Source organism: Aulostomus chinensis, chromosome 16 (genome assembly GCF_037954235.1).
Source record: "Aulostomus chinensis isolate RoL2024-O1b breed Wild chromosome 16, RoL_Achi_v1.0, whole genome shotgun sequence".
In the NCBI taxonomy this organism is placed as follows: domain Eukaryota; kingdom Metazoa; phylum Chordata; class Actinopteri; order Syngnathiformes; family Aulostomidae; genus Aulostomus; species Aulostomus chinensis.
The window spans coordinates 6,418,252-6,446,081 of NC_141335.1; the positions used below are offsets into that span (position 1 = coordinate 6,418,252).

A 27,830-nucleotide genomic window follows, 5' to 3' on the forward strand; every position below is an offset into this window, starting at 1 on the left:
GAGGTACCCTCCTCAAGTGTTAGACCGTATGAAATAAACTCATTACTGTCAAGTGACAATCTAGGGAACTTGTCTATGGCAATGCATAGTTTTAAACTTGCAAAAATTTGCATGAAAAATCTTTGAACTGCTCCACAAGGTATCAAATATCAGAAATTAACAGAGGAGCAATGAGTCTGACTACAACCTGGGAAGTTCATTCCCATCCCATAAGGCTCTTAACCAATGAAAACACCAACTACTCCAGTAAATAGGATGAACCATACAAGCACTATTGTCTTTGTCTTCACTTTTGTCTGTCTTCACGAACGAAAATGTTTCGTAGTAAGAATATAAGGTTGACTTCTTCTTTATATGGAAGGCAGTTTAAACAATGACACATAAAAATATGATTATAAGAACTGGATTTATTCATTCACTTACAATTGTCAAGCTTCATCGTATTAGGAGAGTGTTGCATCTCTCCATGGTCCCAAATGTGGTGGTCACCTAGTCCTCAACTGCCCTGTGGCCCCATCAAACACTTCCTCTAGATTTTGTGGGTCCAAAAGTGTTTACATTTTTCCTAACTAAGTAACGTCACAGCTAGTAGAGCGTAGAACAGCCACCAAGTGACTCTCACTAACTTTGCACAATTTCATTTACAGAAGAATCAGACTGAGATTTTCTTTTGACTCTTCGTCTGTTCTACTAAAATCAACTGAGTATTAACATATCATAAAACAACCAGTGACATTTCAAGCAGACAGAAAGGAAACAGCACTTTAAACTTAAATCCATCTTTTATTGATGTTTATGTTCACTGTATGGTCTGTAACATCACAATAGCATACTGGGGGCGGGACTTGTACAGGAAGGAGGGAGGTTGGTGATTAGAAAGTCCTGGTGTCTCCTAAAACCCTTTGTGACCTTCCTCTGTCCTTTCAGAAAGTCAAAAGCTTTCCTTAATGGGTTAAAAATCCAAACATCACTCTCAAACATTCACGCCATCTTATCATAACCGCATCCTGTCTTAAAAATATAGCATTTTATGATAGTGTAAAGCACTGGAATAAATAAAATCAAATGTGGCACAGATCATGGCCATATTACAACAGGGCTGAGCGGAGACATTCAGGGAGGCATCAAAGAGTACTAGGATCTATAACGCCACAAACTTCTCAAGGTAATTTGTAGTCATTTCTAACTTTTCGCCTCCCGTCAGGCCTGGTGGTCACATTAACCCGCTCTTCCCAGAAACAGTGACAGTTTAGGAGACAACGTGATTAGTCAAATTCTCTTTAAACATCTTGAAATCAAAGTGACAATTTGTGAGCTTTTCATTCTAGCTTAACCAACCCTTCAAAGTAAAGAAGAAATACAGCCCAAAAGAAAGGGAGCCAAGAGAGCTTTTTTTTTTGTTGTCATTAAATGACTATTGTGAGCGAATGTGATGCTGCAGTGCTACTGTTTTCAGTCCATGCAGTGGAATCACTGTGAAAAATGATGAGTTACATTCAGAAAAATAAACATCTCTCCCTGCTTCCCTCCCTCCATTCCTCTCCTAGCCCAGTGTTTGATACAGCTTCAACACAGACCCAAACCCGGGGCTGTACTCAGTGCGATAAAAAAGCCAAGAAATATGAGATACATGATATAAGAGGCCATATTTGGGGGGGGGGGGGGGGTGATTCAACATCAAGGAGCAACCTCAGATTGGCTGCAATTTAAAACATGAACTATTTGCTTGTTCTATTGTTCAACCTTTCAGTCTCGAAGTAACCGTTACCAAAGTTACTGGGACAAATATGTTTACTAAGGAGAAAAGTTTAATTATCACCTTTCCAATGAGTTCCACCACACTGAATACACCCAAATGATCCCCTCGTGCCCACTCGCACGCTAAATACACTCACAACTCCCTCCACCACAAAAAACACAAAAATCAATAAAACTGTAAAATAACTACACATTCAAGTACGTATTTGTCGTATGGCACTGAGAGCAGTGTAACGTCAACCAAGCCAGCACCCCGTGTTCAGCCACTTGAGGCAGCACAATGGCTGAACAAAGGGTGCATTACAGTCCTGCATATAGCCCATTGTGAACGCATCTATGGAAACAAATACACACCCGGTAGGTGCATCCACTTGGTCTACACACTTATGAGTTTCAACAAGCTACAGCAGCTTTGCCTGGCAATAAATGATCATTGAGGAACCAGGGCTCTCCAGGCATCCGTCTTGTGCCTTTGAGGAGAATTCTGACATCAGTTGTGGACTTTTTTTTTTTAAAGGACAACTCTCTCAGTGACAGTGGGAATACACGTGCTGGCCGTGTCTTCTTTACTTCATACAATTAAATGTCAAGAACTGACTTTTTTTTTTTTTCCTTCTCCCAACCTGCTGTAAACGGTGTACTGTTGCTTTCCCATAAATCTGTAACAGGACCACAGCAATGATTCTCTCCATAGAGAACATCCAAAGTGATGAAATGATTTTTCTCCCAAACACAAGGAGGAATTGTTTGCTTGCATCTACACAAGAAATTCTAAATGGAAAAGGCAAGTTGTAGCACAAGCAGGATTGGTGTGTGTGTGTGTGTGTGTATTTACTGAGAAGGGAGGAGGAGGTGAGGCTGGAGTTCCTTTACTTCAAATACTGTCTTTGGAGCGCTGCTGCGTGGGAGAGGACACCATGAATGAAAGTTTGTGTGCAGGCTAAACTGAAAACAAAAGCATACGGACATTCATGCGTGCACACAAAATCACGCGCGCGCAGGTTAGGCCACAACAAATACCATGTCTGGGTATTAAGATGAAAGAAAGAACTCAAAATATATATCTCTATATATGAATTTAATATACAATTCTATTTTTCTACCTCTTACACAACAGCAGGCTAAAAAAAAAAAAAAAAAAGCTTATGATTCTGGCAATTTCTGCCAATGTAAATAACAGCCGAGTCTGTTCTGTCATTTAAAGACACACAAATTTTAAAATTTTTAAAAAAGAAAAAGTGAGGGAGATAGGGAAGGAGTGATGAACAAACATGGGACGAGAAGGATCTGCAAAAGGAGTAAGCACACTTAAGTCAACACATCAGCTCCCGCACATAACATGGAGTAGCCATAACGGAGTCTGTCGCCGGACAGGCCCGCTTCCAAACTCCACCCTCGCAGACTGAGAGGAGCGCACCGTGAGGTCCGACCCGCTCTCCCGCTCCCATTTTGAGCCCTCAATGCCCCTTTATCATGATCATTTCTGCTGACTTTACTATGCGGAATTACCCACAATTCATTTCATTGCGGCACAACACTGGTTACCATGGTAACCAGAGGGTTTCTTGGACGTGTGAAAGTGTAAATATGATGTTGAGATGAAAAATGTGCTTTGTTTCTTACGGGGCTAACACACCATTACCATGACTCAATTACATTTAAAGTTACTTTGAGTTGAACTTCGTTTTTATTGTATAAAATCCAAGTTAAAAAATGCTTGTTGGTGGTCATGGTAACACGGGAGTGCTGTGCCATTCCTATCCACACCATTTGGATCTCGCTCACTCGCTCTCTCTATCACTCTCACCAGATGACGACATTTCAGGACTCCAGTTTTAGAGTCGGCAGAAGAGAGTCAGAGTCAGTCAGAATCCTCTCAGTGCTTCCTTTAAGACCCTTGTGTTCAGATGTGGAGCGTCAGGTGGTGGGCTCAATTCAGGGGTTTTAAATCCAAGAGTCTTGTGAGGCTTTCTCCAGCGAGAGCATGTGAAGGTAGTGGGCCCTTTCTTTTTGAGTACAAGTAAAGCCCAGAACCCAAACCTTGCCTGAACTGGACAGTGTAGCTCAAGATGACTTGTGAGGTTGCTTGGCTGCCAATCAAGTAGAGTGAACAGTTCAAAACAAATAATGCCATGAAATGTCGCCAACAAACCCCTTCAGTCAAATCAGTGTCTCACCACTGTCCGGGAGTGGCTGGGTCAGAGACGGCTGACTGGAGTGTTGCAAGCACCCCCCTATCAGTTGTGATCAAGGCACCAAAGAGCCTCCTGTATCTTTGTCCGAAACACAACCACCCACCACAAAATAATGCAAGAAAAGCTGTGCTTGTTTTCCTGTCTTCTGCTCTGCTTTTAGGCCATGAATGTAGCGGTTCGTATTTCTTGCTTGACTTTGACAAGAACCAATAAAGTCAGTTTTCCAAAACTCGTGTTGACCTTTTTGCATCTTTTACACCAGTATTTCTTCCTCAATCCAGCTCTCAGTGTGAGAAGAAAAAGAAAAATCAAAAAGTGACAATGGATGTGATTCTGGTCCTGTTTTGTTGTTAGGGTTGTGTTTTTTGATCAGGCAGTTTGCTGGACAGCTACCATAGGTACTCCAACTCAGCTCCACTCTGCAAGAGGAAGGCCACCGAAAGAGAGGAGGAAGGGAAAGCAGAGGGGGAGAGGGTGCACATCATGATGGAAGACATAAGGGAACGGGGGGGGGGGGAGAGAGAGAGAGAGAGAGGACACAGTTAAAAAATGTGGTCACATTCTTTGAGCTTCTTTCCCAACCTGGATATCAAGGCCAGGTTTTCCTCAGATTTTTCCTCTGATTAACAACAAAAAAATAAAGTAAAAAAGCTCTTCCAATAGCAGAGTAAGCCAGGGCACATTTTCAACCTCAGTGTGTAGGCTCTTCTTGCAACAACACACCTACACAAAAAATCTCAAGGTCTTTCGTCGTATGGCGGGAGGTGACACAGAAACAGAGACTGGCATATACTTGCGTGCAGTAGTGGAAAGACTGAGTGAGACAGCGATGCATGCGTGTTCGGGCCAGTGCATGCGTGTTTGTGTGTGTGTGTGTGTGTTGTGAGAGAGAGACATCAGAGAGGGACAGACAGGACCAGAGACAACAACCATTCATCCTCACTGAACCTCAACAGCAGTCGGCTGCACACAGATGCACCTTAAACTCTGAGGGCTCCACATGCCAGAGTTGATCAGAGCAGAGGGTAGAGACTGATGAAGGACTTACAGAGGAATAGGTGGCCACTTAACATGCCTGTAAGACTGTGTGTGACTGGATGTGTGTAGGTGAGGGGAAGGGGGAGGGGGGTGAAACAGTTATATATGTGATCACTTACCAAATGAAACAGGAGGGCTGCGTTAATCAGAGGGTGAACACACAGTTAGAAAAATCTATACATCCCCTATCAATGTATCTGTTCTGTGTGTACTTTACCACACACCTTTGTTTGTCAACTTTGACTTGCACGGCAATACTTTATAGAGGGAGAAACTTTGACACTGTTTTATGTTCGAGAGTAATATTTTAGAAGGTGGGTGCAGATTTTAGGTGGTGGCAATTATCAACAGTGTCAACAATCCTTTTCACCTTGCCAGGACAGCAGACCTCAGCAATGACATTGTGCCGACAGTGGCTGTATATAAAATTCTTTAAGTGTTTGTGTAGGAGTGTGTAATGAATCACTGACAGTCATGCTCCATCTTTTGAGACAACCAAGACAACATTAGCAGGTGAGCATCACCCATTGCCAGCATGAACAGGGGACATACACAATCCCCTTCTAGGTCCTGTGACTCAGCAGAAACACAAGGACACACCGGACACAACTGCAGTACTGGGGAAGTTCATACTACAGTGTCTTAGTAACACCTCAGCATGCCATTCCTGACACACCATTCAAACTCACAAGTATTTACTCATCCAATGCAAATTCTAAAAGCAAATGGATGACAAAGGTGTGACTGTGTCATTATTTTGAAGAGCTGCAGAGCCCGTGAGAAAAAGGGGAGAGCTGCTCAACTTCCAAGTGTTACAGTCCTCAGTTCCATCTGTAAGGCTTTGACAGATCTGTATCACCACGTATGCATAATCCTCTATGAGGCTAGTGTGGGATGCGTGGGTGACATGACCCACACTGAAAGAAATGTTTGTGTGGTGTGATTCTCTAAAAAAAAAACCTCTTCATCTGTTTTCATTCTTAAGATACAGTCAATACATGAGCAACAAGCAGTATGGTTCATCACATGAATCAAATAATGGAATGATTCCTGTTCACTGCATATGGGATGAGTGGATCAAACACATCTGATGTGTCTTCTGTCATGTAGACTCCAAATTTAAGCAGAAGATCCGTGCGCGTTTGTTGAAGGTCTAAGAAAGACAAATATTCTCAATGTAGAGATTCATCTAATATTGATACTCACCCCTTCTTCTTCCCTGTATGGGTTTAGACGGTTGTACACGGCTTCAATGACACTGCGTCTGCAGGAGAAGCACAAGCAGAAAAAAAAACTCCATCATCCATCCAAGAAAAACACATCATGTTAAGATGTCACTGTCCAAATCCACCACCATTCTAGTTCTAATGACAGCAAAATTGGACAGCATCCTCCATTCTTTGGTGAACAGGTCTGATGGCAACACCTTTTCCTGTCAGGGCCGAGCATCATCAACATTTTAAGAAAATCTAAATACGTACTTTTTCACATATGACCAACTGTTGAGGAAGGCAACTCTTTCTACAAAACAGTTCTATGAAGTAATTCACCAGCAGGAACTAACAAGGCTGGCATTGTTTTACTTTGTCTTCACACTTTATGAAATGTACTCAAAAAAAGTTGAATCATATCAATGTCTTTGTTGGGAAATATCAAGTATCTCTTGAAGACGGGGGTCCTTACTTGCTGGCAAGGCCTCCCCCTGGTGGAAGAGTGGGCATGCCGCCGTCAGCAGACAGGTTCCTCATTACAGTTACAAAGTCTGGAAACCCCTCCTCCCCTGGCCGAGACAGCATCTCTAAAACAACACCAGAGATGATGTTACACAAGTCAGTATTCAGCTCTGGTGATAGCTTAGAACAGCTGGAGAAGAGGGGTGGGGGGCAACAAATATGACAAATGTAGAGAGGAAGAAAGTGAGGATGGCTAATGTACAAATGAAAGAGGGCGTGAGATGGTGACAGAGAGAGGTCTGCAACTGAGCTGAGTGGCATGTGGCCAGTTCAATGTTCAGCCAAAGCATTCCTCTCCCTTTCTCTCCTCTACCCCCCCTCCCCTTCTTACAATCTTCCAGTATTAAATAGTTCAGAAAGATCAACATTTACTCTGCCTCACTTTTTTTCCCCCCAGAAACTGGACATTTCCATTAAAATTAAAAAATATTCCCAACCTCTATGGGTGGTCAATCAGTGCTTTCAGTAAATAGTCAGTATTCCTCAAGGCCAAAATTGACACAACTGAATCATTCTAGTTATTAATGGTAGGCAGGATGGAGAGCTGACATAACCAGGAAAGACTAGAAAAGCTTTGTTGTGTTCACTAGAGGAACTTGTGCATCCCAAGAAAACAAATGGGATGAAATGAGAAAGAAGATGAGAGAAGAGAACAGAAGACAGTAGGGGTGCAGTGGAATCCATCCAGAGAAGACAGACAGTCTGAACAAGGGAGGGGAGGATAAAAAGGGAGAGCAGTAGACAGGGAATAAGGAGAGGAGAAGCTTGCTGAAATGGAAAAGGAGGTCATGATGGTGTCATTCTTCTGCTGTGAGTCGGATCTAACTTGGCTGGAGGTTAGACAATGGAGAGTGGCAGAGACAGTCATGTGGTGGAAACTGAAAGACAGAGGTGGGTGAGTGAGGCACCCCAAAAATATAATGCCTCCAGCCACAGGTTTTGCCAGGGCAGAGGCAAAATTTTTTTAAATTAACAAATATGCTCCATTTTTATTAAGTTTTTAAAAAAATAATTAGATGCTTAGTACTGAACAATCCAATCAAGTTTGCAAATGAATATTAATTTCACGCGTTCCCTTCTCACCTTCCACTCGAGACTCCAGGTATTTGTTGAGCTCAGCATCTCTCCTAACTGCGTCCTCTGATACTTTGGGAGCGTTGGGCAAACACACTAGTACGACACTCATGTTATCCCGACTCCCCTACGAGGGACAAGAGCATCAAAGAAGAGCAGGTAAGAGACATTACAAGGCTGTGTTCAAACACATATTTCAAGCCGATGGATTCGAGCAACTTTTGGATTCCAAACAGTACTTGTTGCATATTTTACTATCCCAGGTTCTAAAACTCTTACTTTTTTCCTCCTTTCTCACTACACCATTGTTTAGTAATGCGTCTCAGCTAAGTAGTAACTAGCTGAGCTGAGAGAAAAATCAAATGGTGTTCTTGATTATAGAAAGGTTAGGAAAGGGACATACAGTCCAACTGAAACAGCGATTTGTGACCTTTTACAACACAGACTGAATCTGCTTGTTTCACTCAGACTCTGAAAGAGAAGACAAGCTGTTCAAAGAGGTAACTTGAACATAGGGTGTTAGCAACCAACTGGTATAAACAATCCTGTTTTTATGACCTCTCTTCATTCCCTCCCATCCCAGTTTTTAGTTGTACCTGCATTGTGTGTGAGCATACCCCTAGGTGACCGAGGTTGTTCTCCATGTGCCGTGTTGGTTTGTGGGTAGTAGTTTCTCTGGGCTGTAAAGCTGCCCACACATGATCGGAGGTTAAACTGCCCTGTACTGGCTGGGTCATTGTTTTTATATGAAGAGAGTGGTGGCGCCCAAACAAGAGAAAGCTCTACCCTTGGCATGGTGCTACACCGGAATTTGCCACCAAGTGCTATGCTCAAAGGTCAAATTTTTTCACATTTGACCTTGGATGTCAACTTGTGGTGCATCTCCTCACATCTTGAACCATTTTACTGTGAATGCTTTTGAAGTATCATAGTTGGTCATACTCTCTGTGCATGTGTGGGTTGTTATAATACACAGTACCTTATGTGACAAGATTAATGAAAAAACAGAACAAAATTTCACAAGCATGAGCTCAAAACTGTTAGCGAGTTACCAACATGCCATGCTAATCTTAGCCCGAACTGACTGGTGTCTGCCAGTCAGTCACACTGTGGTGTGTGAAAATAACACACAGGAGCTACAGAACCCACCTGCCTCTTTCAAATCAGCTGTACTGGAAAATTTCAGGTTGTCTGCTTACCGTTTATATCTTACATCTTTAATAGACCCCTAGGGTTGTTGCAATTACCTGCGGGGGGCGGGCAGGGGGGCATAAGGTACCAACTTTCTCAATTATGTGTTCTATACATGAAAAGACAGATAGCCATGAGCATTTTTAACTTTTTTCTTGCTTTTTACGCTGTGCAGACCAAACCATCACATTCACGTGGTGGTACGAGCTGAACTGTCCTTACAGCTGTGTGTGTGTGTGTGTGTGTGTGTGTAAAAGAGAGAGACTGTCAATATTTTCATCATTCAAACTTATCAATGTTCGACCAATCTAAAATTATATTTACATACTCAATGAATTATGCGTAAACATTGTAGATCATGTATTTCTGCACATGCAGTTACACAATGCTGGTTAAAAATATCTTGTTTAAAAATTGCAGTAATTTAACAAGCATAAATACAGTTGTTAAAAAAAAAAAAAAACAGTTTCCCCTTGAGGGACAGCTTCTGATAAATTCCAGATGTTTGATTCAAATGAACATTTACCAGTTAAGAGCATACCCAACAGTTGAAATTAGAAATAGCAACAGTCTGAAACACATAATGATACACACCTTATGAAGGCAGGTGTCCACTACTTCATTGCAGACTGTTTCTAGATCCTCAGAAACCTCCAGCCTAGATTTCACAAATTCACACAGCTCCTCATTGGACATGACATCCCAAATACCATCGCATGCCAGGATTACAAACTGATCCTGCTCAGGGGCCCGAACCATCTCAAAAACTTCTGGCTCAGGACTAACCAGCTGCTCAGTGGGGCCTTTGCCATCCACACATTTGTAATCATAGTCCCCCAGGGCCCTGGATACAGCCAGTGACCCATTTACCCTCTGGATCATCACTGAGCCACCAGCATTCTGGATGCGCTCTCTCTCACGTGGGTTGCAAGGCTTGTGGTCAAGCGTGGAGAAGCACACATGTGAATTTCGATATAAAACAGCTCGAGAATCACCACAGTTAATAAAAAAGAAATGATCAGGTGACAGGAGGATTCCAACTGCCGTGGACCCGCTTCGGTCCATGCCATTCCGCAGGTCAGAGAAGCTGCGCATGTGTTCATCAATCCTCAGGAAGCCTGTCCGGATCCCGGCTTTCACAGCCTCCACTGCAGGCGCAACCTGTGCTGCAGGGCCACTGGTACTACTGTCGGACCCAGTCAGAGAGCCTTGGGTCCCTCCAGCACCTAAACTGGCACTGATTATATGTTCCAGGAGATGCTTGGAGCAATAGTTGGCAACCCTTGATCCTGCGTGACCATCGTAGACAGCAAAAAATGACCAGTCAGTCATACCAGGGGCAGGTAGTCCAAGCACAGCTGTATGAGCATCTTCCATCTCAACCCGCCAGCCCTGCATGGAGCTCAGCCCATAGCGCAGCCCATTCCCCTCACCGTGGGAGTTGTGCTTCTCGGTCTTGGGTTTGTCCAGAAACGCACCCATGACTCTGCACTAAAGACACCCAATGTCACCTGAGGGAAAGAGAGAGAGAGAGACAAGAGACAAACAGACTATGAATGTAATTTGACCAGCAGGCATGTTTTAAGTTTACTATTGACACAATATCAGAATTCACCCCTTACGACTTGAACCACCTCATTAAAAACAGGTAACTTAGATTCCGTGATACTGTACATACCAATATACTGAAATTACCAATACCGTTTTGACAAAGTAAAAAAAGAATTTTACCAATGGCAATACAAAGCACATGGTCTTCCATATATCAATTTTAAAAAAATGTAAATGCACCATACCAGAAAACAACTCCAACTACTTCTACCTCCTCTACTGTCAAAAAGACTGTCAGTAAAACGGAGTGTAAACTTTAGTTTTTTTCCACCTGTGCCTGTCAACTTCTCAGCTCACATGAAAAATATGACAGACCTCAGTTCAATTGTCAATGCTGTGAAAATGTGATCCAACCCCATGCCAAAACTCCCCTGAACAGACTGTGACTTCTGGAGCCTGTAAGTATGCATGTTTGTCTTTTTCTTTTAATGTTTACTTGATAGGCTTAAAGCACTTATTCAACCTATTCAATCATTACTCATCATATCCAGAAATAGCACAGCCACTTTGTTTTATACTTAAACAAACTGAGAAGTAAGCTTAAAAGCTTCTTTGGCCAGCCAAATCTAGCTATTAAGAGAATTAACAACTCCACATGGTGGTGGATGCGTTATCTGTCCGTACCTGCATTAGCTAAAAGCAGCATCAGGCTGCTTGGCAGGAGAGAGAAATTCAGCATCCGGCCAGCCTATATTAATAGGTTATGTAATGTGATGTGATGTGAGAACATCAGCTTATAGTCTTATTGATTGTCACACGACTTAATGGCCTCTTAGCCTCGGAAATTGCACTCTATCCTATTTCGGAATTTGTCAATGAACGCAACTTTCAAATATATGTAGGCATGTTCAAGTTTCCAGTCTGATGTGCACAAATTTCCACTACAGGTTAAATTTCATTTTAAATTTTGAGCCAGTTTCACCTACAATTTTGTGTTGCACCTGTAAAGGCTCTCAACATGGGATATCCTTGACAACATCTACAAACTACAGCAGCTTGGGAAGTACACTGTAATGGAGCAAACAGCATTGTTAACATGTCAACATGATATAGATAAAGAACGGTTGTGCAAAAATGCCCAAGATAGAATCTTAATAGCACACAAAAGCATAGCCTTAAAAGAAAGCAACAATATGAACCACTCCCTATTGTGAAAAACATCAATAACAAATGCCAGCATACATAACTTAAGAGTGATGAAAGTGCTAAGAACTGTGAGGAGTGATGTCACCAGAGTCTTATGTCTCTATTGCTTAACAGCTTAGAGTTGCAGTTGGGTGGCTGCCATGGCAACAGAAGGAGTAAATGCTGCTGATGGTAGCATGCGACAACAAAACTGCATAAGCATGCCTCTGTGTTTTTACATGCACTCATGAGGCTATCTAACCAAACAATGACTGTCCTCATACTTTCTATGAATGAGGTTAAAAATGGTGATTTCCGGCTGTCACCGATCAGTCTGACAGCTGTGGAGCAAGTAGAAAGCGTGCATGATATGATCCGTTGGAGTCATCAGTATAGTTAAATGATCTACAAACTCACATTAGCATATAATGTTAAGGTGCTGCCACAAACTAGCAGTTCCTTCTCCGTTATTATTGGTTCTATTAGTAAAATATAATTTGGGATAAAAAAATATGACAAGAACAAGCTTGTTCCTCAATGGCAGTTACCAGGTGACGTGTCTAGTCCCATATGATTTGTTATGTAAAAGAATCCCAAACAGTTAGAACATTAGCGCAGCTCTGAAAAGTTCCAAAATGTTCATCTAGAAGCTTTCAGAGTGGCTGTTCCATGACATGAAACCAGCTGGCTGCAGTGCTTTTTTTTTTATAGGTGGAAACATCAAGCCATGTACACCCCCTCCTCCCTGGAAACAACTGGGGGAGGCTAAGACCCTCAGAAAAAGATGCTATGTGGACACTGCCACAGGTGTACACAGTGCATTCTTTACTTCAGAACTGGTTTTCAAAAGAACTTACTTAACTGGCATTTTTCAGTGCAGCACAATTATCAACAAGCTCATCTTACATTGAATGCATGATATGATGAGGTGAAGAACTGCTGCTGTTTGAGTGAAAGCTGAGATCAGGTTAACAGTAAAACAGGTTGAGAGCACTCACAGGTCTCAGGCTTCAGGGTAGTTTTAACAGGCTAACTCAATTTAGCAGTCAGCTGCTGATGGGATCCATACAGGGCCTGATTAGCCTGTCAAACACAGACCACAGACTATGCAAAGACATGAACTGCCACCAATATAATAACTCTCTCCTGACTATTGTTTGGGTACATCAAGTATATTGTGTGTGATATGACAGCTAACATCTACATTTCAGATGAGAGCATCATTAGGTTTGGAAAGAAAACAGGAGAGAGAAATGACTTGGATTGTGGCTTTGGCCTAGTACCAAGTGAGTAATAAATTAACACAATATAATGATATGAGAATACAATAAGTCAACATGATACCTTGTAAACAGGCTAATGAGAAATGTAGCATGGCAATGTGGAAACAAGCTGTTCCTGGAGCACCACAGATAGAGAGCTGCTGAGCATGATGAATTACTTACATGTGGTTCCCAGAAGAAAAATAAGAGAAGACACAAAGGGGAGATTGGCAACAGATAAAGGCTCAAAATTTTTGGCTGTCCCTACTCAATTATCTCAAGGCCAGAAGCCACTTAATTAGTCAATCACTCATCATTTAACAGAATCCCCCCCTGCTTGATACTTGCAAGTAGTACAGTTGCATCCAAGGTGAGTAGACAATAATAAACATATTAGAAAGACACAATTTGTAGAGGATCTAAACATGCTTCATTTTCTTTCCTCATATTAATAGTGTCCAATGTCCACTGCCTTTGTAAGTAACAACATAGTGCCAACTCAACTCCCTATGAAATTAGTTCCCCTGTAGGATGGTTGCTCTCTTGCAGTCATGCCCTGATCAAATCACACCTGGAAACTTCTCAGTACAACCAGTCTGTTCTGCTGCCACCAAGCACACCACAAGACCAGGTGGGGTTCAGGTACTTGCTCAAAGACACTTTGCCCATCATGGGGATTGAATCAGTCACCCTCTGGTCACAAGCTCTCTTTATTTTTTTCCTAAGCCGATCTGACCACCGACATGAACAAAATATAACCAAAGAATGAAGAGGAGCCAATCAAACGTCAAGAAGGAACAAGTGTTTACCCGCTTATTACAACCAAACTTATCAAAACAGTCTGTTACTGGTTCCTTGGATCTTGATTAACGACCCATGAGAATATGGATTTACATTAACAGTCTTAAAAACCATTAAGAAAAATCAATTGGGCTATGCCATATTGCTGCATTACATATCATTAGTCCATGTGTTGACTCAGTTACACTTAACATCTGATTTAAAGAAGCCAATAGTGAGAGCACGGGATAAATTAAAATGATCAATTTCATCAAATGTGTTTCTACTGACCTTTATGTAGATCACCTTTCAAATGATTTAGAATAAAACATCAACATCTGAAAAAGACTCAAACTGAACTTTTGGTTGGTGTATAAAAGTGTCCTCCATTATGATAAAGATCAGGACTTAAATTGAATCGATACAATTTTACCGCTCAATGATGCTCTATAACAACATGGAACTAACAGGCCAGGGTGGAGCAAACATGCAAGGGTTATCTTAGATCCTCCCTCACTGATGATTCATCATTGAAGTCGCATCAAAGGCAGTCAATTTCCTGGAACAAGAGCTCTTTGAACAGACAACTACAGTCTTCTTCAGTGCAGTGGCGTCCGGGATGCTTGGGCTGTTACTTGGCGAGACAGGAGTCAATCAGATCATGGATGGAACGTTAAGGAACGTAAATGTGTCATGTTTTAGTGGACTATGAGTGAGTGCTCTGCTTCAAGAGGAGGATGTGGGTTTGTGTAACCTGCTCTCTATTCGAGAAGAACAGATTCAGTTTTCTTCAGGTCCAATCTGATTCCCTAATTTGGATATCTGCCACGACTGACATTTTCTGACTACTATTCAAAATTATTAATGGTGGTGGAGGTGGTATTGTGTGTACAGTTACATGAGGCCACAGTAAACCACAAAGCACATTGTTTTTAAAAGAGAAATACATAAATACAATAAATCAAAATGTATGTTGACACTGTTAAACAGTCAGTAAAAGGTTTCACAATCAACATAGGGGTGCAAAATTACCTCTATAGGGCAGCGCTCTCCCCGTAGCCACTTTTACATACAGTATGTACTCATAAACTGCCATCATCATAACTGCACTAAGCTCATGCAGTAGCCAGAAGGGTTGGCATTTAAACACCACATGTGGGAAACAGACTTTACAAACCACTTCAGTGCCACTGCATATCAGTTTGATGTAAACATTCGGGCTGGCCTCTTGTTGTTTGCCACTACCAAGGGTAGTCTGTCTGCTCTGGGGAGAGTTAGCCAGCTAGCTAGATTCTAATGTCTGTGTGTGTGTGCGCAGAGACATGACTAAGTAAAAACATCAGAAACACAGGAGTTTTGTACACTGTTCCAAGAAGCCATTCAAAGACTAACAGTCCATTTTGCTGACCAGTGATTAGAGATCCTAGCTTGTGACTTCCACACCTTCACATTTGTCATGCTTCCTTACCCTGTGGCAGGACTTAAAGATTCTGACCCCATGGGTCCTGTTTCCCAAAGTTATGAGACTGTGGAAAGTGTATGGATCAGTAACATCAGTGTTTTATTCAGAGTGAATTACATTGGTTTAAATAAATCTGATTTCTTATAGTATATATTTATCTATGATGTGTTGGACACAGACAATTAAATGTATCAGAATTGCCAATTGATTTTGCTTTAACATCCTAGTCACAACTGCAGTGACTGATTAAATTTAGAGATTTTAAGTTTCTACAATACAGCTGCTATCACTGACAACAGTACAGTTGATGTGACCGCAATCACTGTCCACAGCTGATGTGAGGATGGTCGCTGATCCTAATCAAAAATATCCTTAAAGGTCAAGATAAGCTGAATAAGACATGGAAGCTGCTTTGAAAGTTAAAGGAATTGACATTGAATAAAATCACTGCTAGCATAAACTGCTAATGTGTATACAGAATAATTAAAAACATGGTTTCACAAGGAGGACAAGAAAGTGTACAGATATATAAAGATTTCTTTGTCCATTTCTGACATTTAATAGTTTACTCTACCTTTAGACAACTTGCTGGCTTACATCATCTGTGCTTAGGTCCACTAATAAAACCAAACATTAAGTGATAAAGTGATCTGAACATACCCATAGATTCACTAGCCATGAGCTCAAACAGCTCTACACCAGCTGGATTTCACATCAAGGTGCCAACACAAACATGCCACTGATGATGCTGCCCTTTCTGGAACACACTGTCACACAAACGCATGAGCAAATACACACATCAATTCAACTCACTACAGGGCAATAAAACAGGTTAATTGTTGAACCAGTGTTTCACACTGAAAGCGTGGCAATAGAACATACTCAGAAACTTGGTTCTTATGTGTTTAAATCGATACTCTGCTAGGCACATTGACGATAAACAATACAATTAAATAACATTATCCTATTGCGCGTTCGTGGTAAAAGCAGTTCACGCACCAAATTTAACTGATATCCATGATGTCAGCGCACCTGTTGCAACTATTCTTGTGGTGTAACAACAATAAATGGCACATCTCAGACATTTGGGGTAAGTGATATGTTGACATACACCATAATGAACAGATAATTTTGCGCTAACAAACACACTTACCACTTGCCAACTGTTAACCCGCTCACTTCCATCAATCATCAACTGGCTGCCTGATTAATAATAATAAACAACGTCTGGGATATTAGCATCACACAATTAACACTATCACCACCCCTGAGCAAAATGAGAACTACGTATTGCATTATCATCACTGGTACCAGCAACAAGTACATACAATTCTATTTTCATTATTTTAATCCACACTTAAACTAAAAGTCACCAGTTGAGAACACTTTAGATATTGCTAGCTAACCAGCTAGCGAAGTTCCCAGTTGTCAAAATGTTAGCGAGTGTTACTGCGAGGTGTTTTCTAGAAACGTCGTTTCGTTAAAGTACTTACTTTAAAGGCTTGGATTTTTTTCCCCTCTCAGTCCTTCTTCTCGTGGCTTCAGCGGCAGGTCTGTTTAAGTAGCCTGGCTTAGCTTAGTGATAGGCTTAGCTCTCGTTAATGTTAGCCACTTTCGTCTCTTGGCCGCAGCTCGTCAGCTAGCATTGATTAAAGCTAGCCAGCATTTCACACGATCAGTTCTCCTCTCAGCATGTCCCTGCATCGAACTAAGGCTTTTATATACATGTTTGGCACTGTGAGCCCAAAGAGCTTACTAGGAAATACCCGTTAACGCTGGTTTTCCGTTAAATATAAATACAACACTATCGGCGAGATAACATGATTTGAACACCAGGCTAATTTAGGCTAAAGCTAAATTAAATGTATGAGGCAGATGACGTTCTTTTTCAACGTCCAGTTTGGGGAGAGGCAACTCTCGTGTTCTCTTCTGTGATTGGACAAATGTTGATTCGAAGATGAGATAAGATTGGTCAATTGGTGAGTCAGTCAAAACTCCCCTCTGACAGACTGTAAACAGTAGAAATCAGAGAAGAAGACATGCATTCAAAGTTTTTCTTGACACTTATATTTTTATGAATTAGGATTCTAGATTATTAGCTGTTTTAGACGGCCATCATGTAGACTAATTTGCAGACATTCCTTAATGTTAAAATGGTTTGAAATTATAAGTAATTTCTGGGGCTGTCAATCAATTTAAGAAAATGTAACTATTTAATTACATGTTTGGCCATTACAAGCATTTTATATATTTAATTTAAAATAGATTTTGGTTAATGTGTGAACAAATGAGAAGATCAGGGGGCCGTATGGCCCCGAGGTAGCGTGGCCATCTAGCAACCTAATGGTCACTTGTTCGATGCTCACTTCCCCCGGTGACCATGTTGACGTATCCTTGAGCAAGATACTGAACCCCTAATTGCTCCTGATGGCCTTGCGACGGACTGGCGACTCGTCCAGGATGAACTCTGCGTCTGGCCCAATGTCAGCTGGGATAGGCTCCAGCCCGCAACACTTAACAGATAGGCGGAACAGAAAATAGATAGATGGATGGATAAATGAGACGATCAACTTTACAGTTTGAAATCTTTATCTTTTCATGCATCCAGAACACTTTTCACTGTAGACGAGCAATTATGGGTCTAACGAGCAAAAATCTGACCAAATGCAACCAACAGAGCATCTCAGGTCATGATTATCCAGGAAGTAACAATCATCTGCCTCCATCACTATTATTACAAAAAGGAAATCAACAACATATGGGGTCTTCTTTTAATTGCTGGCTGACTGAACTAACCCTAAACGAATTACTCCCTTCCATTTAAAAGGTAAATCCACACATGGGGTTAAGGAGAAAGGCTGAAATGAATCAGTTATTTTTGCCTACCAGTCAGTAATCTCCAAGTCTTCATTTGTAATTTATCTACTTCTTTCAGCATGGACAAGAACTGCCTCTGGACTCATGTCTCTGTCTACTCCTGTATTGATTTATTTGATTTTATTCATTTCAACTGTTGTTGTTTTTTTCTGTTAAGCAACAAAATATTAGAACAACTCACTTTCTAAATCCTAATATCTTAACATTGCCCTCTGTATGTTTCAGTGCAGGCACGTTTGAAAATGGGTTTAAAAATGCAGTATGTTGTCTTATTTAGAGCCTAGACGACAATCTATATTTTGAGAACAAAGTTGTGTCTTTGACATGTCGTAATAGGATCAAACCCATAACCCTGAGCTCAGGACATCTCTGCGGTTTAGGCTCTTGTTGTATGTGTATTTGACAACATTAATTAATAATGCTGCATTCCATTTCCAGTTCCATGATTCTGCAATGGATTGATCCATCCATCACACTGTAGGAAAGGGCTTGGATGGTTGATGTACATCTGGGCTATACTTGGCCCGGTGCCCCTTGGGGAAGCAATGGAAAACGGATGAAGATTTCTTCTGAGGATTCTTGCTGGGTTTTCATCTGCTGGGGCGTAAGTGGACGTCTGTGAGAAGATGAGTTGACAGAAATGATTCCACTGTGATGATAATTTCCATTTCCTGCTCAGCTGATGTTCCCTGGGCTCTATCAATGACTGACCCACTGCTTTTCCCTTCAAAGGGCACTATGTTCTTCTTCAACTACTCCATAACTTGAAAACAAACGCACCAGTGTGATCCATAAACAGGCTGGTAACTTGAACAACATATCAAAGAAACAGCTGTCTCTCAGCTTGATCCAAGCGCCAGCATGTCGTCATACCTCTACTCACCTTTGGAGCCAGCAGGCATTAACTGTCTGCTTTCTACCAGCAGGCAACTGCAATGTTTCAGTATTTTCACTTTTAAAATGCCCAGTGTACTTTCAACATATGAAGTACAGTATGTTGAGCACTAGAGTATGTCATCATGTTGGCGCCTTTGTGTCTCTGCATTTAAACATTTGTTTGGAACACTTAAGGTATACCATCAATAATGTATGTAATCATTTCATATGTAAGTGAAGTGGTAAACTTTCTCCCTGACTGTTAAGATTACACTTTGGAGCATGACTAGAACAAAAATGTACAGGAGGCTGTTTTTCATGCCACAATTGAACATCAAATAAGTCTCTGCACAACACACAAATCACACACACACACACACACACACACACACACACACACACACACACACACACACACACACACACACAGGTAAATTAGACGACTATAGTCAGTCCCTCTGCATTGTAAAACAACCCCACCATATGTAAACCTGCCCCCCCACCACCACCGAGGCCCTTCTGCTTGACTGGACTCTGGTCAAATTTCCTCATCTGACATAGAATTCCATGTGATTTAAATTAATATTAGTGGTGGGTCAGGCGTGTTCCTACCCGCTCACTGACGTGCCATAATTGAGTTTTATCATTAACTGCGATGCTAAATCAGTGCCCATTTTCCAGCAAGTGTTCAGTAAAGCAAGCTGTTCTTTTACCAGCCTGAAAACTGTGTTGATTTTATCCGCTGCTGTTGTAACAGCTGATTATGTGCTTATTATGCACTGATTATCAGTTCTCACCAAGTATTTCTACTGTGTATTACCTCTACCCCTGAGATAATGTTGTCAGTGGCATCCATCTGTCTGTTTCTTTTGGCTGTCAACAGGAATACATAAAAGCCTTGAAGCTGATTTTCACCAAACGTGCTGGAGGGAAGCAGTATAGGCCACTTTGAGGGTAGGCTAACTACAATGTCACCCGGTGGAATCGGGACGTGTCCTTTTTTTCATGGTGACAAACTCCTCGTCTTGGGTCGACCGGATCCATCTCAGATTTGGTGTAAAATGCCGGAAGAACTGGATAACTGAGTTTCCATGTTGTTTGCTAGTGTTTCCATGGCGATTTGCCTGATTTTATACCTCACCATCCATCCATACATCCATCCATCCATCGTCATCTTCCACTTATTCCTACACATTAAGGGTCGCGGGGGGGCTGGAGCCTATCCCAGCGTCAACGGGCGAGAGGCGGGGTACACCCTGGACAGGTCGCCAGTCCATCGCAGGGCCAACATAGAGAGACGAACAACCATTCACACTCACAGCCTCGCCATACAGTGGAACACAAAATTGTTGTGTCTCAACTCCACATTTTCACGACTTTGACAAGAGACCCAGCCTGAAGACATCTACCGGCTGAATCTAAGTCAATAAGATTTAAAACTTGTATCAGAATTATTACAGAATTACTCAGATGTCTTCACGATATAGACATTTATTACGTGTGTGTTCTGTAGCACCACCTAGTGGACGCTCGGTCACAAAAGGAGTAAATACGACCAGCTGGCACATTCAGTTAAACAAACTCTTGCGCTTGTTCATGGCTGAACTGAACTGAAAAATGTGGGAGTTTTTTGGTGTTGTTGTTGTTGTTGTTGTTGTTGTCGTCGTCTTTGTTTGTTGCTCATGTCAACGTGGTTGTGGCGTCATTCAGCATTCAGCTATATAGAGAAGACACAAATTATTCGCAGTTAGAGTCAAGCCAGATATACGTGGCTGGCTTCTTCTGCATTTAAGAAGTCAGTTTTCATCAACTCAAGGCACTTTTGGCCCTGGTACTGTGACACTGAATGAGAGAGAGAGAGAGAGAGAGAGAGAGAGAGAGAGAGAGAGAGAGAGAGACTTGGTTGTTTATTCTGCTATCAGCATATTAAATGAATGAGGTGAAAAACATGCACCTACCGTTTGATTGTTTTCTCAAACTGCTGTGCTGATTCTTTTTAATCAGCTAGTTATAACACTGAAGATGTTTGTGTTTACTTCCCTATTATATTTCTTGGTCATAGATCAATGTAAGTTAAATAGCCGAGTTAAGTGCTGCCTATTTGTTTATTATCTGTGAAGGAGAAACACACAGCTAGTCGTGGCTTCCGCTGCTTTTTTTTTTTTCTCTGCCTCTATGAAATCACCCCATGTCTGAGCCTTTCTGCGGAGTGCAGCAATCACGCCTTGCCTTGCCCTCCACTCTTCAAACACAAGAGCACTTGAAAAGCTGATTTCCTGCTCCTCACAGGGAGGTTTCTTTTGTCAACTGAGGAGGCAGGTCAAAACAATAATTGTTGGCAAATCGTGCCGGAAAATATACAGCGCTCATTTCATTTACATGTCATTTTCATAAGTTTGCTCTCCCAGCCTCTTTAACATATATGAGCACAAATCCATTTAATTTCCAGGGTACATGTGGGAAAAAGAGAGTGTGTACAAATCAACTACACACACACATCCATATCTGCGTGTTATGAGGGGGCAAGCTGCTCCCCATTCTTAATGGGATTAGAGTCATTAACCAACTGTTTACTAAATGGGAGAGAACCTCTCTTGCTTTGTCTCTCTCGCTTTGTCTCTGTCTCTCTCTATCTCTCTTTTCCCTCTTTTCCTCACTCTCCACCATTTCCCTCCCTTCTTGTCTATCTCTCTCTCTTTCTCTGTCTCTGATCCCTAATCAACGGGATGGCCTAGAAGGGCCTTGGGGTTGAATACAAATGAGCGCAGCTGCCCAGTGCGGATTATTACCACACACACACACACACACACACACACACACACACACACACACACACACACACACACACATTGCATAAACATACTAGGCAATGTGTAGACATATGTCATTCACATGCATGCCCAACACTTGCTGGCACATGTGTTTTCCAAGCATATGTTACATCAGGAATAAATCTCACACACGTAGAAAAACACACACACACGTACAAAGAGAAAGTCATACACAAACCGTCTAATCACGTGCCTCATGTAGTAGACATATGCTGGAATACACTACTTTTAGTGTGTCAGAGGAACAACATGTGTGTACATGGGTAGTGTATTGAGGTTAAGGGGGGCTGTGTTTTTTGCCATGTGTTGCTACTTACAAAACCAACCCTACGTAAGAGAGCTGCATTATATTATAGTACATGCTGGTAAACCGCATAAATTGTGCCTTTCTACCACACCTCATGACAGAACTCATATCACAATGCACCCAGCCACATACTGGAGCTTGGGTTCATGAAAACTGTGACCAAGGCCTAATGGCAAATTAGTTTACAGCACTGGTCTCCCTGCTTGAAAAGCATCTTTGAGCTTAAAAAGAACAGCTCTTCTTATCATTTACCAGTCAGTGATTCATAATCAGATGTCTTCTGCTCTGAATGTCAGGTGGGATGCATTTGTCAGAAAAGCCTCTGAAGATATTGAATATGATGCGGTGCTGTAAGAGTTGATTGTGTTACAGTGGTTGTTTTCAACGTCCTGCTGTAGAAATACTTGGTCAAATAGAACCCGGTGTCAGTACACCCGTTTGGGTCAGAGACGAACGTGAATGATCGGTAGTATCACACTTCCATCTAGTGGTAAGTAATGGTACTGCTGCCACATTTTTTTTAGGAGAAAGGATAAAAAGACAGGGATAATCCGGTTTTTTTTTTTGCTGAAAAGGCTAAACTCCGTATTCAGAACCAAATTCTCAGTGGCCTAAACTATTTTTTCAAATAAAAACTGTTTTGACTAAACTTTAAACATTGTTCAGGTACTTAGACACAATTTGCAAAACTCAGCCGCTCTTTTTTGCTAAACCTTTAACACATCCGCAGTGACTTTACCACATTTCACACTGTTGCAAAATTTGGAACAATGGCAGCAAAATGTCACAATTCCAACACAGCTGCCATCTTTTACACACGACTCAAAATTGAACACATATGTTTCTAATGATGTGATCAGACTCTCGTCAGTTCAGCGTGCACAGGTGGCACATGTGCATCCATCTACAATGGACAGAAACATACAGAAGTAGAGAAGGAAGAGTTCATGGGAGGGGTGGTGGATGAGGAGGAGGAAAGGTGAGGAAGACCAAGACCAATCATTACTGATGCCATATGGACAACTATTGTACACGAGTCCTCGTTCATGGGATGACAACGACAACTTATGAAGCCAGCATCATAAGGACGTTCAGAGGAGAGAATTGGTAATTGTTTCTTACAACATTATACATACAGTATACTATACTGTATGTATAATGTTCATAACAATACTATTCATCCTGGCGATATGTTTTGAAGTGCATTTTTCCTCTTTGTTGAATTGAAAGACAACCAAATGAAGGCAGAAGGACTTCCCTTTTCTCCCAACAACAAGAAGCACTCATTGCTGATAAGGTCCCTTCAAAATAATGCTGACCGACTCCATGAAATCCAGAAGAGTGTGAATGAAGACAATGTCAACTATGATGGAATCAACAGTGTCTCTGTCAAACATTGTTCGTGTCCTTGCTACTTTAACAGCTGTTCACCAACAACCAGCGATCATAAAGGTTTCCCTCCACCTCACAGCCCCTTCCTGAAGCCAAGTGTTTCTCTGCGTGGCAGAGGAGGCTCTATGACCAACAGCCCTACACCTGGGAAACTTTATTGCAGGCAGTTCAACAGGCTTGTGATGATGCAACTGTGGAGTCTTGTCAAAGCTGAGTTTGGCACACAAGGGTTTTTTTCCTCCTGTTGCCTGGCAAAAGAAATTATTGCATGGGTGAGGTTCTCTGGCAGGATGCACTCAATGACATTATATTGGCGAATGAATCTCAGTGACTTTGTGCGGTAATGTGCTTTTCATTTAGTGTTTGCTATGACAGGACTGAGTGTATATATCACTATGCCTATTACAATTCATACCAAATGCATTTACAATAAACATTTTCTGTTAACTGCATGCCCTGGATGCTGTGTCCTGAATAATTATGTAATGTCTAACGAATGCTGTGTGGTAAATATAGCTTTGCTTGCTGTGGCGTACGATCAGAACACAGGATAGCTGGTTTTGAGGTGACGGTTGGATTTTTGATGGAAAAGTCTGGTGTTTTGTGATTGCAGTTTGAAATTTTAGATTTGTGCTGAAGGTTTTGAGAAAATGGGTGGGGGGGGTTTCAAGAAATGTGTTTCAGCAATTGGGAAAAACTAGCTATTAACACATTGTCAAGCTCTTCTGATATTAGATGTTTGATGAAGTCTGAGGGAATATATGATTTTGCTGGAAATAAGTGGATAGAGGAGCTTCAAATTTCTTGGCTATTACACGTCACCATTGTGTCTTCAAGGTATTCCTCTTCAGAGGAAATGTACTTTCCTTTCTACAGCATTTGATATGGTGTTGCAATTCTTTAAGGACATCCTTATGGAGAGCTATATGCGCTACATACGGTTATTTCGAATCATTTGTTATCTCTCCATTTGCACTGAGGTGGATTTCAACCAACTGCCTTACAAAAGCACATTATATCCACTGTAGGACTGCTGCTTAGCCAGTGCTCAGCACCCAGTGACAAGACCAACCTGAATGGCCAGTGAAATGGCAATAAGCCGATTGATTTACAGTGTGTGCCAAAGTAACCCAGGGAACTCTGGGTATACATGCAGTCTTCATTCTCTCTGGTTGATCTCTTCTTGATTGATATTGGGAGAAGAGATCAGCTGGAAGAAATCATTTAAAAGAGCAAGGGCGATCTTCTCCATGAGCAGGCAGAGAGAAGGCCACCATCTCTGCTTCTGCTTCTGCCTCATCTTCATCTTCTGTCCCAACGCATCCTCTGTCTGCTTGGCCCTTAGCTTGTGGTGTCACGTCAATGTCACCCAAGGGAACACACCCAGGTAAATTTGCCATGCTTTATGGAAAGATGCACTTGAAATGGAGGGCTTGAGGAAAGGGCGGTGGCTCTGTAGCCCAAGAAAATGATGCATGGACTCCTGAGATGGTGATTTTGGACTGAGGGATAAAGCTGTCTTGCAGAAATAATTTGCTGTTTTGTTTTTGTAGGTAACTTGTGTGTCACCTCTAAAACTAATCTCAGGGAGAAATCCCCTTGCTGAAGTGTGTTTGTGTAAATGCACATCAATGCCAGCCCCTAGACCCTACCAGAGGTTTACGGCCTGTTTGAGCCACAGAAGAATCAGAGAAGAAATTTAGTTCATGTCAACTGAAACGTGGTGTTTGAGGAAGAACTTTTGCAAAGCGACTTGCAGACGTCATTAGACATTTGTATAGTCTCAGGAAGAGACGCTTGTTGTGTTTGTGTTGTCACCCAAATCTTTGTAGAGAGGAGACAATAACTTTGGATTACACACGCACACGCACACGCACACACACGATAAAATGGCTAGATGCTGATCTCTGGTGCTTCGATACGATGTGACAGGAAATTATGATGATTTTGGCTCATCCTCACTTTTTCACATTGTGAGTCGGCTGGTTTCACAGGTAGTAACTTCACAAGGTCACATGAGGTCATAGAGGTCACTTTGTGGGTTAAGGCTCATGGTAACATCAGTCCACTTTATTTCTGCTGATTTTCTCACACACATTTATCACCTCACCATGTGTATTTCGCTTTCATATGCACTGAAACCAAAGTTAAATATCTGTTAAACTTTTCAAAACCTTCCTAAAATTTTATATGTACATCCGATAATCTGAATTTGATTCAGCCGTTCAGTGTCAGTTTTATTTATCTAAATATATAACTGGCTGTTATCGCTGTGATCTTAATCTAAGCATAACTTTGTATTCAAGAGTGTGTCCATGTGTGTTGTGGTGTGGCCCAGTGCAGTGTGATCTAACAGCAGCTGACAGGCAGGTTTGAGGCCTCTCTCTAGGGTCCTGTGTGTGTGTGTGTGTGTGTGTGTATGTGTTGAATATGTGTGTCTGTGTGTGTGTCCTGCTCTAGTGGTGTGTGCTAATTGGAATCTCAATGGGACAGGCAGCAGGTCCTCTGTAGTGCTCATGTGTGCATGTAGAATCATATTCACATTCACATTCATTCTCTCTCTCTCTCACTCACACTCACACACACACACACACACACACACACACACACACACACACACACACACACACACACACAAAGCTCAACAGCCGTCTGGTCCGTTAGCCTTTCTACATTTAACATGAGTCCAGTCTGCAGCCTCTTCACTTATTCATCCCTCTCCACCTCCTCCTCAGCCACCTCTTGCCTGAGCTAACCTGAAACGACAGCTGCACTGTGGCCAATGGAGACCTGCCCACCTCCCCTGTCTCGCTGGACATCGGAAACATACCCACCTGCAAGTAACAAGAGAAGAGAAGAGAAGAGAAGAGTGTGTGTGTGTGTGATCAACAGACTGTCTGGCAGTGTGTGAATGTTTTACTCACCTGAACAGGCTGGGTACTAAAGTGATAAGCCTTTCACCTCTTGAGACAACAAATAACACATACACACACACACACACACACACACACACACACACATACACACACACATCAATAAGCAGACAGTAACACATGTGCTTGAGTTCTCCAAATTCACAGAAAGATGCATTCCAACACACATGCTGTGAGAAGAACAGGCAGGAAGCAAGCGGAGAGATGACCGTAGAGGTCAAGTAAAACACCAAAACTGACTGACTGATTGACATAAACAATGGGACGTGCATGAATAATAATAATTCTACACTTGAGGGAACTCTTCTCTTTGATTGACCCCTGTCAACTGAGATTACACAGCGGGGTCAGCAACCCCGCAGCTGCGTGACAGAGTTGCCTTGCTCAAACTCAAGGACACTTATGATGTTTGTTTTTATTTGTTTGTTTGTTTTCAACTCTGCTGTATCTACATCAAAAATAATGGCATGCTTTTCAGTCCATCACCATATTTGCAGAGTTCCAGATGAATAGATTTATATGCTCACTGAAGTAGCTGTACATTTCGGTTGCATTGAGGTTTCAGATTGAAAACATGTACAGCGAAATAAAGTTAAATCAATTTCAAATCACATCTTTGCGAGTGTAGAGCAGGGTAAAGGTAATTCAGGAAATGAATGTGAGTCAATATGATGTCCCCTCTGACGGGAAAGCAACGGTGTGTGCATGTGTGTGTGTGTTTTGGGGGTGTTGGATGTCAGTTACTTTACAACATGTCTGACAGCCAGCATATGATCCTGAGACAGCATGACAGCTCCCTTCACATCCCTTTCCTCAAAAAACACACACACACACATGCATGCATGCACGCACACATGCACATTCATACAGAGTGAATGGCAGCTTTGCCACTGACAAACCTGCTACATCTTCCTACAGCCAAAAAGCCCGAGGATGGAGGGGTTTGAGGATAAAACAGAGGTTAGGATAGTGTGACTGCAGGCTTGACAGGAGACAGATACAGAGATGGACAAGACACCAAAGGGCTGGTGGATGGATGGGCGGATGTCAAAGGTCAGGTGAAAGGGGAAGGGTAGAGGGAGGGAGCAAATGAGGAGGTGGTTGATGTGAGATGAGGGACGGAGAAAGAATGATACACAGAGGAAAGAATGAAGACTGAAAGTACAGAAAATTGTCTCAGAAATGTGAGAAGAAGGTCAATGTTCATCAAACTACAAAAGACTGAGCTACAAAGCTTGTCTACACTTCTATGCATTCTCAACGGACCTGGCGTGAGCTGCTACACAGAACACCCAGTTATTTCCCATTTAGAAGGGATGGTCCCTGTATGACTTTAAGAGAACCTTTCTTTTGTGGTCACACTGCAACATTACACAGATGATTTC

General features: G+C 41.9%; 1 protein-coding gene and 1 long non-coding RNA gene across 7 annotated transcripts; one reads left to right on the top strand and one right to left on the bottom strand.

Annotated features, from left to right (window-relative positions):
* Positions 1-363: 363 nt before the first annotated feature.
* ppm1ba (protein phosphatase, Mg2+/Mn2+ dependent, 1Ba) lies at positions 364-17,120 on the bottom strand. Of its 5 annotated transcripts, XM_086180120.1 has the most exons (8): positions 16,723-17,120; positions 16,383-16,432; positions 15,890-15,996; positions 9,584-10,500; positions 7,808-7,925; positions 6,675-6,789; positions 6,198-6,255; positions 366-4,372 (listed from the first exon to the last, which is right to left on the bottom strand). In XM_086180120.1, the coding sequence occupies exons 4-8, from the start codon at positions 10,469-10,471 to the stop codon at positions 4,343-4,345; spliced, it is 1,209 nt and encodes a 402-aa protein (XP_086036246.1). In that variant the 5' UTR covers positions 10,472-10,500; positions 15,890-15,996; positions 16,383-16,432; positions 16,723-17,120; the 3' UTR covers positions 366-4,342. The 5 variants fall into 5 exon arrangements, with proteins under 5 accessions (XP_086036249.1, XP_086036246.1, XP_086036248.1 ...); XM_086180123.1 differs by lacking the exons at positions 15,890-15,996; positions 16,383-16,432 and adding an exon at positions 5,111-5,127 and having other exon boundaries at positions 364-4,372; XM_086180122.1 differs by lacking the exons at positions 15,890-15,996; positions 16,383-16,432 and adding an exon at positions 11,527-11,608.
* Positions 16,258-27,497, top strand: LOC147247298 (uncharacterized). Of its 2 annotated transcripts, XR_015109381.1 has the most exons (4): positions 16,258-16,319; positions 18,545-18,710; positions 19,866-19,936; positions 26,248-27,497. It is a non-coding gene; the product is annotated as an uncharacterized LOC147247298 (long non-coding RNA). The 2 variants fall into 2 exon arrangements; XR_015109382.1 differs by lacking the exon at positions 19,866-19,936.
* Positions 27,498-27,830: the final 333 nt, after the last annotated feature.

Bases quoted from the DNA above. Each gene is read 5' to 3' on its own strand.
- ppm1ba (XM_086180122.1), bottom strand. From the start codon at position 10,471: ATGGGTGCGTTTCTGGACAAACCCAAGACCGAGAAGCACAACTCCCAC. The intron at 7,926-9,583 runs GTGTGTATCATT...TGTCCCTCGTAG, and splicing joins TGGACACCTGCCTTCATAAG to GGGAGTCGGGATAACATGAG. The intron at 4,373-6,197 runs GTGAGTATCAAT...TTCCTCTTGCAG, and splicing joins CATACAGGGAAGAAGAAGGG to AGTGGAGCTGAGTTGGAGTA.